The sequence below is a fragment of the Hydra vulgaris genome, chromosome 12, assembly GCF_038396675.1.
Source record: "Hydra vulgaris chromosome 12, alternate assembly HydraT2T_AEP".
NCBI lineage: Eukaryota > Metazoa > Cnidaria > Hydrozoa > Anthoathecata > Hydridae > Hydra > Hydra vulgaris.
This window is the reverse complement of record NC_088931.1, coordinates 43,703,921-43,720,000: the sequence shown is the minus strand read 5'-3', so window position 1 is coordinate 43,720,000 and position 16,080 is coordinate 43,703,921. Positions and strand designations below refer to the sequence as shown.

Sequence of the window (16,080 nt, the reverse complement as noted above, 5' to 3'; positions counted from 1 at the left end):
CTGTTAAGGCTACTTTTATATTGATTTAAAGAAAAATTTTTCAAGGTAACTTTTGCATTGATTTAAGGTAAAAAGCGGGGGCAAAACTTTTTAATAATTTTTATGATTTGTTCTTCGATTACAAAAACTGAGCTTAAATGTTATAGGTTTTAGTTAACGTTAACCCCAGTTATTGTTTATAAACTTTGTAAAGTAAAACAATCAAAGATAAAATAACCATCTAACTAATTTAACTATTTAGTTTTACTTTAATTTCAAACTACTTAAATGACAGTAAAATTTTATTTGGTTATTTATAGGCACTAGATAATCTGTATCGAGTCTCGGTTTATCGTCTGGTACAGACGCGATTCTTTACAGTATCAATATCGATAACGCGCGATATTGATATTAAAAGTTTCGGTTAGGTTGGTATCATTTGGTATCGCAGCTCAGATCTTTACGAAAATTTGTATTTTCTTTTATAAACGATTCGTAATTTGAAATAGTAAATTTTGGGTTGAGAAAAGTTAGTTAGGAAAAGTGGGACAATAAAAAATAATACTAGAATAGTTTTAATAACTTTTTTATATAATATAAGTAATGCACTAAATAAATCATCAATTTGGACACTGATTCTATCCCCTAAGATTGACATCAGGTTATAATAAAGTAAATATCATAATTTAATAAAGTAAACATTTTTGATTTTAAAGGAACCGTGCTATTGGGGTAAAATAGGACAGCCATGAGGTGAACTGGGACAAGCAAGTAATTGACATAATATTAACAAAAATTGTTAATTAAAATCGTAAATCACGTAATTTTCATCAAAATACTTAAGAAATTTCCATAATTTAATTACACAAAAGCAATATAGGAGAAATAGTTGATTAGTAAAATTTTCTTTGTCCCACTTCACCCATAAAAAAATTATTTTTTGGGGTTATTTTTTAAAATGTGGTTTTTACCACACGCAGGAAGACAAAGCGTTTTTTGATAAATAGAAGGAAAAGAATTAGATTGTTTACAATAGATAACATGATTAAAGATTTCTCTTATTTGGAATTTTAGAGATATCCTACTTATCCCGCAACCCTCTTCTCCCCACTCTCCCTTATATAATTAACTAATATAGTATAATAGAAAGTCTCAGGTTTGGTATTATATGATATCATATTTATCATTTAATTTTTCAAATAGTATCATAACTTTAATTTAACTATTTGTGTGGTATCTCTTCCGTAGTTTAATTTCTTATTTGATATTTTTTTTTATTCAGTTTCACTACCAACATGGCTGCAAGTAGCCACCATGTTGGTAGGCAAATAAAACTTTTAAAAGTATGCAGGATCAGATACAGTAAAAGGATAAGACTTTGCTGAATGACGAGTCCAGCGAGACTCAGTTTTGGTTGATGGAACTTGAGATGATAGTTCGTTTGAACAGCGACCATGATACTATTTGTAGAAAACAGAAAGAGGTGCAACTTTACGACGATAGCAGATAGAGCAGATCCAACTACGTTTACAATATGTTTTTAGACCTTGTCTAAAAAAAAAACATCATAAAAAACCCAGCTTAAAACAACAGAATTCCGCACAGGGGCGAATAAGAGATTTGCAGAGATAGAGAATGGAATCAGGAGTAAGATAATGGTAAGCACAAGAAAGAGAAGTAGCTTTGGTAGATGCTAACTTAGCAATTGATTATATAAATGGTTTCCATGAGAGGTCAGTAGTGAATAATAATCCAAGAAGACGTAAAGAATAGCTCAATAAAATAATAAGCGTAAAGAGAGCTCAATGAAATAATAGCCATTCATCAATATAGGAATGTTGACAGTATTGCAATAGTTGTATGCAGTAAACAACTGAGTTTTCTTGGAGTTAAAATTAACAAACCATTGCCTGTTACAGTTGCCCTTATCTGTTAAATAAAGGTCAGATTCAAGATTGACTGTCTTTTCTGAGCAATTAAAAAGAGGAAACTTTTTGTCAAGACAGAAGAATGCAGGCTTGGATTGAGCCATCCGGAATACCGGGAGATCTCCAGTGGGCGGGATGACACAAAAAAGTTATCATATTTTTAGTTAGGCTACACTTTATCTTCCGTTGATTATTTCAATCAACGGTAAATTAAACTGTAACTAAAAATATAATAATTTTTTTTGGCCTATAATAGGCTTTTTAATAGGATATATCAGGCTAGAAAAAAAGTTAATATATTTTGTGTTAATATATAGATGTACTATTACACAACCGCCGGCTAATTATTTTAATTTTGGCGGTAATCTTGATCGGATCGAAAGTAGTATTATATTAATGCAAGTAAACCAAATTAGTTAAAAAATTTTAAACTACATTTTAAATACGTAGCTTTTAAATTTGTTGTTGTTTGTGTTGTATTTACCGACAGAAAAGTCAGTAAATAATACGCGTTTGGTATTATTGATAATATTTTGTTGTTATAAGTTATGTTACTATTTATGTTTGTTGTACTATGTAATTTGTTGATTGTACATTGAAATTTTGTTGACAACCATTAAGTATATGAACTTAATGGCGGATTTTGGCATAAGCTAAAAGGCTGCAGCCTATGGGTGACACAAAGCCATGAAGCGCCACAAGAAAAAAGAAAGAAAAAAGAAAAAAATTTGTTCATCTAATAACTTTGCAAATGTTTAGTATTCGAAATTCGAATACTATTTATTATTATTCAGTAATTAATAAACGTTTAACAAAACTTCATAATATAGCTTAAATAACCTTATTATTGTTTATATAACTTTAATTAACGTTTTAATTTAATGTTTTCATTTTATAAGATGTTTTTTTACAATAACTATACACGTTTTTTTTAAATAAGAAACTAGTTTACTAAAAACTAGTACTAGAAGCCCCAAAATAAATACCTTATTTAAGAGTTTTAGGAATATTTCCTAATTTTTCTGCTACATTCTACATCAACATTAAGTTAGCATTATTTACAATGGAGAAGCAGCCGTGTAGCGCAGTGGTAACATGCTACCATTGCGCTACACGAATACAAAGTATCAAATTATATATTAGTTACAGAAACTAAGTATCATAATTGTCTCAGAAACAAATTATCAAGTTACGGGCAAGTTTTAAAACATTGGCTTGCCTCCACATTATTAAATTGGCCTCTGTATAAACTGAAAAAATATTTCATTTGTTAAATGTTGCATATAGGTATAAAATAAGCTATGTACTTAACGCAAAATCAATTACTTTTTTCCTACTTTTAAAATAATATAACAATTTTTATGTGTAAAAACCAATTTGAGTTTAATTTTTAAATTATTTTAGTTTGTTTCCGGCATCGATACTATATCCTACAGAACAATGAATAAACAAAAAGGAGGTACTGAGAAAGAACGAATAAGAAAGAAAATACGTTTAGAGAACGATGCACAGAAATATAAAGAGTCAACGAACATGCTTGCAACATCTTTTAGTACTAACTCAATTTTTAATATCAATATGGCGACGTTGCAACAAAGAAACTACTAATCTCGATCTAATTTGCGATGCCACTGATGCACTATTATTGTTATCACCAAATGAGGCACATGATTCTAAAACTGAAACGGCGAATAGTTTCGATGACATTGCTGTCAATGCAGTTTTTTACCCTAATTCTGACCTTCAATATAAAATGAACAGTGCGAGCAATCAATGCGAGCCAAGTGAAGATCAATGTGCAATCAAGCTAAGTGAAGATCAATGTGCAATGTGCAAGTGAAGATCAATGTGCAAGAGCCAAGTGCAATCAATGCGAGCCAAGTGAAGAAACTCAAAACAACTATAATTATTTTTAAAACTGTTAGCAGATTTTTAAAAATCATTTTTTCAATTTCATCCGAAGCAAAACACTTTTGATCTAAACATTAAAATGAATTACCAGATCGTTTATTTCAGAAACAATAGGCCTCGTCCCTGGCATTAGTCGATATAAGATTACTAATTCCAAGAATATTTATCTACAAATATCAGGGCATAAAGCAGTGCACTCCACGCAGCCTACACTGAGTTATAATATTTAAAAAGTCAATGCCAAAGATATTATAAGCATTTATACAAAAATTATATGGTGAAGAGGTTAAAAAGAATCGCTTAATTTTAGAAAGAATCATAGAAACTTTAAAAGTTATTGGTAAGCGTGGACTTAGCTACAGAGGTGCAGAAGAGTCTGGGTACACATTGCTTGATAAGGTTGTAGAACATGGATAGTTTTTTGAGATTCCTTTGCTTGTTGGCAAATTTGATCCGTTGTTAGAAGTACATATCGAGAGGTGGTTCGAAAAATAAATCCCGGCATGATTCAGTTGGCAACAGAAATGGTTGAGGCGACTTGGTCACATTTCTGTCATTAGCGACTGTTAATAAAGCCATTGATGCAATAACAATATTTTTAGCAAACGTGATGGTGGAAGAGATTAGAGAATCCGGTATGTTTTAATGTTCAAATTTATTCCACTAAAGATATTATTGCCTAGGATCAGTGTTTTATTGTGAACCGATATGTAACAGAAGCTGTACATAAAAGTGTAATATCGATAATCAATTGCACATCAACAACTGGAAAGGGTATGTGTAATTTGGTTTGTGGCGTTTTTAAAAAGATAGGCATTGATATAAGCAAATGTATTGGCAATGCCACCAATTGAGCCTCCAATACACAAAGTTAAATACAATGGATTCAATGAGTGATTAAATACAACTTCCCCGTGTAAGATTCTTGTATTTAATTAAAAAAAAAAATTAACGTCGCTGTCCTGGGTGGTGTGAAGAATCTCGGCACCTCTGTATGTGTATATATATATATATATATATATATATACATATATATATATATATATATATATATATATATATATATATATATATATATATATATATATATATATATATATATATATATATATATATATATATATACAGTATTGAATAAAACATATGCAACCAACATCGAACAATGCTAAAAATTGTTCCTAATTTTAAATGTTTTAAAATCGACACGAACTATACTACCACAGCAAACAGTTCAGGATTCTGGAGTCATAGCTGACAGGTGACAGCACACTGGCAGAATTTTGTTGACAAGTGCCATTTTGCAGCGGACAAAACAAGTGCAACTTTTTTGGTTTGTTTCATTTTCTTAAGTCTGGTCCGTGTCAACGTCACGGAAGTTTTTTAATAATTAAAGGAAGTATCCAGAAGTTTCCAGAAGCATGCAGAAGCTTCCAGAAGTTTCCAGAAGAAGCATCTGGAAGCATTCAGTAGCATCCAGAAAGATCCAGAAACATTCAGAAGCATCCAGACGCATTCAGAAGCTTCCAGAAGCATCAAAAAGAAGCATCTAGAATCTTCCAGAACAGGTTCACACAGGTTCATTTTACTATATAAGAGACATGTAAATCGACATGTAATTCAGTCAGTATAAGGAGGTCAATCAGTCAGTATTATCAAGACAGTTTATCAAAGTGAGTTTTATCAAAGTGTTTTATCGAATAAAATCAATACAAGAAGTGAAATACAACAAGTATTTCATTACATCAATACAGTCCACATCCAACCAAGACGTTGTGTTCCACAGAGCATTATTGTATCATCACAAGGTAAATGTAACACGGTAAGCCTTGAGAAGCGTGATTATTTATTTTTATTATTTTTATGACTTCAAGTGCAAAAATGGCTCCCGACAGTCTTGGATTGGAACTAAGAAAGAAAATTATTGGTGATTACGTAAGTGGAATGTCACAAAAAAGAATTTGTGATAAATATTGCGTGAAAAAATGGACCGTATCAAGACTTTGTTCCAAATATCGTTTTACGGGGAAGTTGGCAGCAGATAATAAAGGTGGAAGAGTGCGTTCAACCACTTCTAGAGAGGATTCTATGATCGTCAGATCCGTCAAGAAGGATCCCTGGATATCATCAGTCGAGATACAAAAGCAATAAAAGCTGCCTGTATCGGACCGAACAATCAGACGGCGTGCTGTTGAAGCCGGATTGTTTTCTCGGCTCCCTGCAAAGAAACCGCTGATTTCACTAAAAACCAGAAGAAAAGACTCCTGTTTGCTACATCTCATATTGACTGGAATGTGCAGAAATGGCGAACTGTCCTGTTCAGTGATGAATTGAAGTTCAACATCATTGGGAGCGATGGCATTTGCCGTGTACGTCGACCGGCCGGAAAACGCCTCGTTTGACGTTACTGCCATAAGACCGTGAAGCATGGTGGAGGCAATGTAATGGTCTGGGGGTGTTTTTCTGCTAACGGTCTAGGTCCAATACATCGAAACGATGGAATAATGGACCGTTTCATGTATAAAAATATCCTGAAAGATGTTATGTTACCTCATGCTGAATGGAATATGCCATTAAAATGGGTTTTTCAGCAAGACAAAGATCCGAAACACACTGCAAAAGTAGTCAAGCAGTGGTTTCAAGACAACAACCTATCGGTGATGGATTGGCCGCCTCAATCTCCGGATCTCAACTCTATCGAGAACCTGTGGGAGATTGTAACCGCAGAGTTAATCGTGAAGGTGTTCGTAATAAGGATCAACTGTTTGAACAAATCCAAAAGGCCTGGGCAACGATTCCACAAAGTTTCATTGATCACCTAATCGAATCTATGCCTCGAAGATGCAAGGCTGTGATTGACAACAAAAGATTTGCCACGAAATATTGATAGCGAAATACAGCTTGGTCAACATTTTGTCGAGTTGCACTTGTTTTGTCCAGAAGGAAATCATCTTTTTTTAATACTTTTGATTAATTTATTAATTTTCGTGTACAAATAATGAACTTTGTGATGAATAAAACTTGAAGAACTTTGTCTGTAAACAGTGACATAGTTATTTCTCTAAATTGAAAAATTGCAGCACTTTTATATAAAGAAACTAAATTAGCATTATTTGGTTGCACTTGTTTTGTCCGATACTGTATATATATATATATATATATATATATATATATATATATATATATATATATATATATATATATATATATATATATATATATATATATATATATATATATATATATATATATATATATATATATATATATATATATATATATATATATATATACATACATCGAAAACAAAAAATAAAAAGTAAAAACTTTATAAAATAGTGTTTTATATTGGCAATGAAGTGAAGATATCTTTTACTTTTATTAAAAGTGTTTCTTTACTTTATGTTTATTTCTTTTCCATTCTCCATAAAATGTTTTACTTTCTTTTTCGTTTTTTTTTCTTAAAGAAATGTTTCCCTCTGTTTTCAAACTTTTTTTAAAATAGTTTTTGTAAAAAGGGTTGTCCATAAATTATGTCACGGGAGGGGGAGGGTTAGTGGTTTTGTGACAACTCATGCGGAACTTTTTTTTTCCTTTGTTATTTAGGTACCGTAAGAAGACCAAACGGTCTTGTCACAGAGCTCCACGGAAGTGCATTTAACCAGGAAGTTCACGCCTTCTTCCTTACCGTGACGCGAAAATATGTCCAGAGCTCGTTTCGAACGTGCATTCTCCTGCTTCTTATGCAAGCGCTCTAACCACTGCGCCACGGCCGCAACTTATAACACTAAAGTGTTAAAATGTTGATAATAATTGATAATAGTTGGTAGTAGTTGATAATAGTTGATAGTGTTAACAACGATTTAGTGTTTTTAACACTAAAGTGTTAAAACCGATCTTGTAACACTAAAGTGTTACAATGTTGTGGCGAGAGGGAGAAGGGGTCTAAAATGATCAAATATTGCGTGACGTAATTTGTGGACGACCCCAAAGTTTTCTTCTAAAAAAAGCTCTTCATTCTGTTAAAATATATTTCTGAAATATGAGTTTCTAATAATAAATTTTCAAATTCTTTCCCCGCGGTAACTACATATATAATAAACTTAAAATTATAGTGATGATAGTATTTCTCTGATTATAACTGGTCTAAAATGTCAAAGGTTGCATTTTCACACTTAAATATCATATGAACTAAAGTTTCATCATTATTTAAGCAATGAGGAAACATTTATTATCTCTTAATTTAGATTTAAAAACCTTTCATTTGTAGGTAATAGAAAGTGAACTACTTTAAAAAGAATTTCGTTTATTTTGTAATTAGTATTTGAAATACTAAATAAAAAATACTACTTAATAGTATTTCTCTGGTTGAATTTGTGTTAAATAAAAAAAATTATTTTCTCCACAAGCTGTATTCATAATTTAAAACCCACTTGTTACACATCGAAGCAAGAGGCGTTTGGATTTGTTACACATTCCATATCAGGTTCTGTAAGTTTTTTGTAGTCATATTTATCCTTTTACTTTTTAAGATAAAAAGTAAAATGTTTGTAATTCTACTTTTTCCTTTTTCAAACGATTTTACTTTTCCATTAAATGGAAAAAAAACTGATTAGTTCATTATTTCTTTCCCAAAAATTTTCTAAAGTTTTATGGCTTAGGAAACCAGGCTGAAACTTTTTGTAATGTCAACAACAAAAAAATTACATTTTTTATATGAATGTCTTTTATGATCTTTTATGTTTTTTTAATGGTTTTAATTAAACACTAGATAATCGGCATCGAATCTCGGTTTATCGTTGGGTATTGGTGCAATACCTTACAGTACCAATGTCGAGATCGCCCGATATCAGAGCCGACGACACCGGGAGAATAGGGTTGGGGGCCAGGGAGATATCTCTAAATATAGAGGATTTTTTTAATAAATTGATAATTATGCCTCTTCACAATAAAATCCGTGTCGTCGGCCGTGTATACTGGTATCGAAAGTATTGATTTTGTTGATTTCCTTTGATACCGATACCGATATTTGGTATCTCAACTCAGATCTCCACAAGTATTTATATTTTATCTTTATAAACAACTAGTATTTTGAAATAGTAAATTTATATAATAACTGAAATGTTTATTAGAATGGAGTGATTTTCAAAGCAAAAAAAAAAAATAACGAAAATAAATATTCCTGATGAGTGAATCAATGTGCATTAGTTATAACAGGAAAGTAAAATAATATTTTTTAATTTAGATGAGTTCAGGTTCCTCTAAGAATTTCAAAAACTCACCAGTTTTTCTTAAAACTTTTAAAGTTCAATGTTCAAATAACTCTTTTGTACCTATATTAAAAATCAAGATAGCAATTTAAATTTCAATGGACTAAACTATGTAGAATTAGAAACTGTAAAAAAACTCGCTAAAAATAAATAAGACTCCAGGCATTAACAAAACTTGTAGCAATGTAGTTATAAATGTTTTCCCAATGATAAAAAGACCCGTCTTTAAAGTATTTAAGTCTTCAATTATTACTGGATCTGTCCCGGATAAATTAAAAATAATAAAAGTTGCGCCAATATTAAAAACCGGGTATTCATTTACACTAAATAACTACAGACCCATCTAAATTCTTCCTATATTTTCAAAACTTTTAGAACGAGTAATTCATAATAAATATTCAAAATATCTAAAGAGTTACAGAATCTTATTTAAACAACAATTTGGTTTCGAAAAGCAACACTCAACCTAACATGCAATTTTAGTTCCTGTAAATAACATAACTGACTCTTTTGAAAGAAAAAAATGTGTATTTTATTGACTTATCTAAAGCGTTCGACACTGTAGATTATACAATCCTACTTAAAAAGATGGAAAAATATGGAATAAAAAGTGTCGCCTTAAACTGGTTTTAAAGTTTCTTGCTAAACAGACAACAATGCGTAATTTCTAAAAGCTGCAAACATTATGGAAATGTTTTTATTAGTGCAGTCAATTTGTGACAAATTTATATGTTTTTGTGCTATTTGGTGTAAAAGCATGAAACTCGGCCTATATATTGATTATATTGAAATAATCATTTTAAGACTCAGATCCACTTCCAAAATAGCTCCAACTGTCTCTGTCTCTATAACCGGATCATGTCGTAGCGGAAAAAAAAAATCTTAAAAAACGATCATTTATGCATTAATCAAAAGCTCATTAAAAATGCAGCAAAAAATATAAAAACACAATATGTTAAAAATAAATCGCTAACGAGATGCAGGCTGTACCAAATCGTATTTTTCAATTATAATTAAATGTTCTTATGATACCCTTAATAAAAATTAAAAAAAAAGTTTATAAATAATACTAAAATATTTAATTTTAATATTTAATAAATAGTTAAAAGCACTATGTTATAGATCAAAAATTACCCCTTAAAATTTTAAATTAACTTTAAAAACCTGTTATATTTAAATCTTTTGGTAAATTATAAGTTTAACACTCACAATCGCATTTTTCAATTATAGTTAAATGTTCTTATGACAAAAATAGTTTAACCTTAACAAAAATTAAAAAAAAAAAATTTAAATAATACTAAAGAATTTAATTTTAATATTTAATATTTAAAAACATAATGTTATAGATCAAAAGCTATTCCCTAAAATTTTAAATAAACTTTTAAAAACCCGTTATGTTTAAAAATTTGGTAAGTTATGAATTTAACGCTCACAATCACCACCACATTTGCAAAGTGTGGTACATGGAAGTAAAGCTTTTACACATTTACATAGACCTCTACAACCTTTCTCTATCTTGCAGCCACATCGTATAAGTTCAATGCTCATTTTGGAAGCTTCCGGAGTTGTCGTCCAAACAGTTAGGTATTATTGTTTCCCATAATCCAACCCCACTCATATGGATTAGACAATGATGGATACTTACACAATGATTGTGCCCAACAATACGGAGCCTAATAAACAGCTCTTGAGATATGCAGTTGCAAAGCATCATGCGTAGGAGGTCTGGGGTCTGGTAAACGTTCTTTTTTCGAAAATATGTCTTTCCTGCATTCATTTACACTACTGTTAGAACTTGTAGGGTCATATAATAGCACAAAAAATCTCTCTATTAAGTGAAAAATTATGATGATATCTTATATACCTTTGAGGGACAATTGGAAATTGATTGCAAGGCGTTAATGAGATCTTCAAAATTTTCCCAAGTTTCTCAGCAAAATTTTTTCCTTTTTCCAGCAAAAAAAATGAAACTTGATCGCAACCTGTTTTTGCCAGTACCAAACCATAACCATAATTCTTCTAAATGTAGCTTATGAAGTCCTAAACCTAAAGTTAGAAAACTATGACAATGTGATTTTTAACAAAAATTATTTTATGATAAGTTTTACCAATGACAGCAACATCAGTATCTACAGTTCTGATCATGGCTTTTTTGAATCCATTATTTATAGCAGCATCATATGTGGGAAGAAATATACGAGTGTTTGCTTCTTCATGTTTGCAAGGCTCAAAATTGGATTCATTGATATTTTGGTTTGATATCACTGAGTCCTCGTACGTCACAACAATTAGTCTATCTGTTTGAAGACAAAATACTTGGACTGAAAAGAGCTTAAATAACTCGTTTTTGTTCTGATCGACGCAAAGAAATAACTGCCAATTACTCAGAATCTTTGATTTGAGCAACACACGACGACAAATATCTTGTACTCTTTTGACTCTCGCCGATTCTTTAAGGCTGTTCTCTATATAAACGTCCCAAATAATGTCAATTCTTGCATACAATTGTAACTGTTCCAAAATGAATTTCTGGAATACCTTTGTTGAATAATATTTGAAAGTTTCACAACTCTAGGGTGATAAAATATTTACAACTTCAGCTCCATTAAAACAAAACATTCAACTATGGGTCTATCTATAAGTGCGCTGTGCAAATCACTGAAACAAGTTAAAAGATTTGATTTATTTCCATTGAGTAACAGTCCATCTTTTGAAAGGGACGGTGGAAAAGTGTGGTTTTCATGAGAAAAAAACTCGTTAAGGTTGCCATATCGGATCTGGCTGGAAATGTACTATTGTGAAAACAATTGGCAGTTCTTTTTGAGCACATATAATTTCGATTGATCTTTTAACTTCCTTTTTATATTGACGTAACTAAAAAGTGGTAGCTTATTTCGTTTTATTGGATTGAAGATAGACTCCTTAAACTCCTTTATTCTGGTTTGAAAAAAATAGTTGAATATTATTTCTCCTAAATTTTCAATTGAATTAACAGTATTTACTTCTTCTTTGTCTTTGATATCATAGGTATCAAGCACCAAAAGATCTATGCTTTCTTCTTTAAATGGTTTTTCATGTTTGAAGTTACATCTACTAAATTCTTAACTTGAAACCCAAACCAACTTTGAAGACATATTTTGCTCATGACGTTTGAAACTTGTTTCCACGAAATCATCTTCATCATATTCTGCATATGGTAAACTTGATTCAAATTCATTTACGCATCGAGCTAACTCAGGTCCACAAATCATCCAGCGGAGTAGTTCTTGGGATTCTTCCGTCAATCCAATTGCCCCTTAATAAAGTTTGACATTTTTTATTTTTAATGCATGGGTGTTTAATTTATAAATAAGAAAAAACTATTACCAAAACAGCTTCAATCAATTTTATATTTTCAGATAAGCTTCTTAAATGACATTTTATTGTTATTGTAATAAAAAAAACAACCTCCTTCTCCTTTGACAAATTTGTTATTTTGCTGAGGTGCATGGTCTAACCCAATTGAAGAAAATATTTTCTTTATTTACAGCAAACATGCGGTTCTAAAATAGTCTTGCAATTGTCAAATGCACTGCCTATACAAATCAAAATTTCCAGTCCTTATTGATCGCATAAAATCTTATATAACCAGCTCAAATCTGAGTGTTATTGACCAAATTCTAAATTGGGGATAAACCTGTTCACAATCTTTTTTCCAATCATCAAAAGGTTTTTTCATTTCAATTTCATTTCACACCTTTCATTTCAATTCACGTAATCTTGAAAAACTTGTTTCATCAAAATATGAGGAACAACAGCGGTTACCTATTAACCATACTATTTTTTTACTTAGAGCGTTAATAGCTCAAAATTATCAGAACAATGCTGTTTAGTAATTGTCTGTATATCACAAAATCAAACTCATCCTTCATAAAACTGAAGAAATAGACTTTAAAATTTATCTGATGCACACTTCTCGTTTTTGATACATGCAATGCATTTAGGTATGATTCGGCTTCCCCTGCTGATGAAATCTCTGCTTCAACTAAAGCAGAACACCACCCGGAATCTTTCAACCAATCTCCAATTGTTTTAAACACTGCCATTTCAATATGAAGTAGCCTCGTCATAATGACAAAAGCTTTTGTCTCCGTAGTATTCTTTCTAATTCCATTGTACCAGTTAAGCCAAGGAATACAATGGCTGGTCAAAGTAATGACAGGTGTTTTACCTTTATTTAAAATATCAGCAGCTGTCTTGATCACATCCATTCCATGTTTGATCATGGCAGCAGATATAGAAGATTTGCGGAATAACAGGAGCAACGCCGAATGATCAATTACTATGACCGCATTAATCTGTGATGCATTGTATGCTGACCAAGTTTGTTGGAGCTGTTTTCGATTTTTCCGTCAATAATGGTACATCTTCAACGTGGTACAGCCATCTGAAATAAAATAAAAATTGTTTATCTTTGATCAACTATATAAACATATAATGTGCATAAGATGATGTGCAAGTACATCTTACGTTTTTTCCAAGTCTATTTTCGGTGTAAGTTTCCGAAAGAAGTTGTTTTAACAGACGTTGGAATGGTTTTCCATTTCGGATCTTTCATTAAAACTGGTCGAATCTCAGTGTATGAATTCAGAAAACTCTAAAGTAGAAATTTCAAGATCTGATACAGTTTTCTCTGATTTTCAATGCTGGAATAATGATATTCCTGTTCCGATATCCCAAGTTTATAAATTTTATCAACAAGTGTCTTTTTGCAAGTTTTCTTATGAATCATTATGCCTTCATAAATACCTATGGGACTTTCTCGAAATTTTTTTTTTTGAATCTTGCTTTTTTTGTTGATTTTGACGAACTTGTTTTATACTATTGTGAATTATCAATTGACTGATTGTTAAAGTTGTTTGTTGTAAACCTTGACGGCATTCATTACTTTTATTCCCCTGTATAACCGTGCCAACAAATGACTTTAAAGATGCAGGAACAAATGCCCTTTGTCAATCTTGTGAAAAATAACCGTTGAAGTCATAACTTTGATTTGCGAGAATAACTCACCGCAAGATTTTAGCTGCTTCAGATAATATAAAAGATTCGTCTTCATAATTATTTTCATAACAATTCTTCATAACATTTCTGACATTTTTGTCAAGTGTTAAGTAAGAAAATTTTTTATCACTATACTTCCTTAGATTTTCTACATGCGCTAACAGTTGTTCATTTAAATAAAGTTATTTATTTTAAAAATTGATATATAATTAAATTACCTTTTTGGTATGAAAACCCATTCCACAACACATCGAGTCACATCCATCTGGGCCATAAGATGCCTTATTGCATTGCCTACCAGCAACACCTAAAATTCCTTTATAACTATTTTTAATGCAGTAGTCTGGAGATGGTTCTAAATAAACAAGATCATATTTTGTATGCTCTAAAACGCCATGTTTCACAGGTACTAATTCATTTTTGTTTTGATCAAAATATGTATGTATTGCAGAATGATACTTTTTTTGAAGAAAATTTCCGACTTGCTTAAAAGGTGAAATTGAATGACGGCATGTTTTCATGTTGCACGCCCCAGAAACACCATGACAAATGCAAATCAAGAGCGAATGTTGTTTTACTGCCTGAGTTATTATAAAAAGTATTCATTCTTGTACTGCTATAAACCTACCGAAAATTGTTTAAAGAAAAAACTAATATTCATTACCATTTGGCCCGCAAGGTTGTTTTGTTTGTTCATTAGTCCACTTGCATCGGCTCCTTTTTCTTTAGCATCCAAAAACTTGTGCGCAAACATTGCACCAAATTTTATGTTATCGTTGCATTCATGCCATTTTAATTTTTCGTTTATAAAATTAGGAAGATGTTCGCATTGACAGGTATCAGAATACTTATCCATATTACATGCACGAATGATTTCATCAGTAACACCAGCTGATGTAACTGCACGAAAAAATGCAGCTTCTCGAGTGCCTAACAAATAATATTCACTTACTAACATAAGTGATAACATAAAATATTTTTTATAATCAATATATATATATATATATATATATATATATATATATATATATATATATATATATATATATATATATATATATATATATATATATATATATATATATATATATATTAGTAGTAGAAAATCACTTAACAAAAATTTCTGATGAATCTTTGTTGATGAAACACAGTGTTAAATGGAAAAAATTTTTGTTAAGTGATTTTCTACTACTAATATAATTGCTCTGTTCTTTTAAGAACATTGAGCACTCTATTGTGTAGAATACTTTTTAAAGTTGTTTAAATATATATATATATATATATATATATATATATATATATATATATATATATATATATATATATATATATATATATATATATCATAATATATACATCTATACACACACAATTTATGTTTAAGTATAATACTTGTGTTTAAATTTTGTAATTAGAAATTCAAACTTTGCAACTACAAATAGTTTTTTAAGAAAATTGTGCCTTTAATGTAGCACGGTACGATTTAAGAATAAAGTCCTTAGCAAAATTGTTTTTGATTTTTACGGGCACTGTAGTAGGCAGTTGAGTAAGAATTTGTGAGCCTGAAATCAACATTTCTTTCACAGCCAAACAGCGTATCATGTTATCAGTTTTTAGAGTGGCAATTCTTTGTCTTCGACAGAGATTTTTCTAGATTAATGCTATCTGACTTGATGCTCTAAATAATAACAAAGTCTTCAAATGTGCTTTCATTATCCTAAAAAAAGACCTTATTTTTCATTATTCTAAAAAAAAACCTTTTAAGTGTATTTTAGAGTTCTACTTATAGAAGTTTGTAAATTGAAGACTTATTGCAGTATTTTGTGTATACTATTTATTTAAATATTTTATTAAAATTTTTTAAATGTTTTTCAAAAAAAGAAAAGTACGTCTATGTGAAACTATACTCTCTATGTTTACAAATTCATCATATGTTTTGCTTTGCATCAGCTGAT

At 30.5% G+C, this 16,080-nt stretch overlaps 1 protein-coding gene across 1 annotated transcript in view; it reads right to left on the bottom strand.

Annotated features, from left to right (window-relative positions):
• The window catches only part of hywnt2 (secreted signaling factor Wnt2), a 58,705-nt gene that overhangs the window by 8,328 nt on the left and 34,297 nt on the right, over positions 1 to 16,080 (bottom strand). The window contains exons 3-4 of the mRNA XM_065813378.1: positions 14,790 to 15,055; positions 14,344 to 14,706 (exon numbers count right to left, since the gene is read on the bottom strand). Of these exons, the coding sequence (XP_065669450.1) occupies positions 14,344 to 14,706; positions 14,790 to 15,055 (629 nt within the window). The remainder of the gene's footprint in view (positions 1 to 14,343; positions 14,707 to 14,789; positions 15,056 to 16,080) is intronic.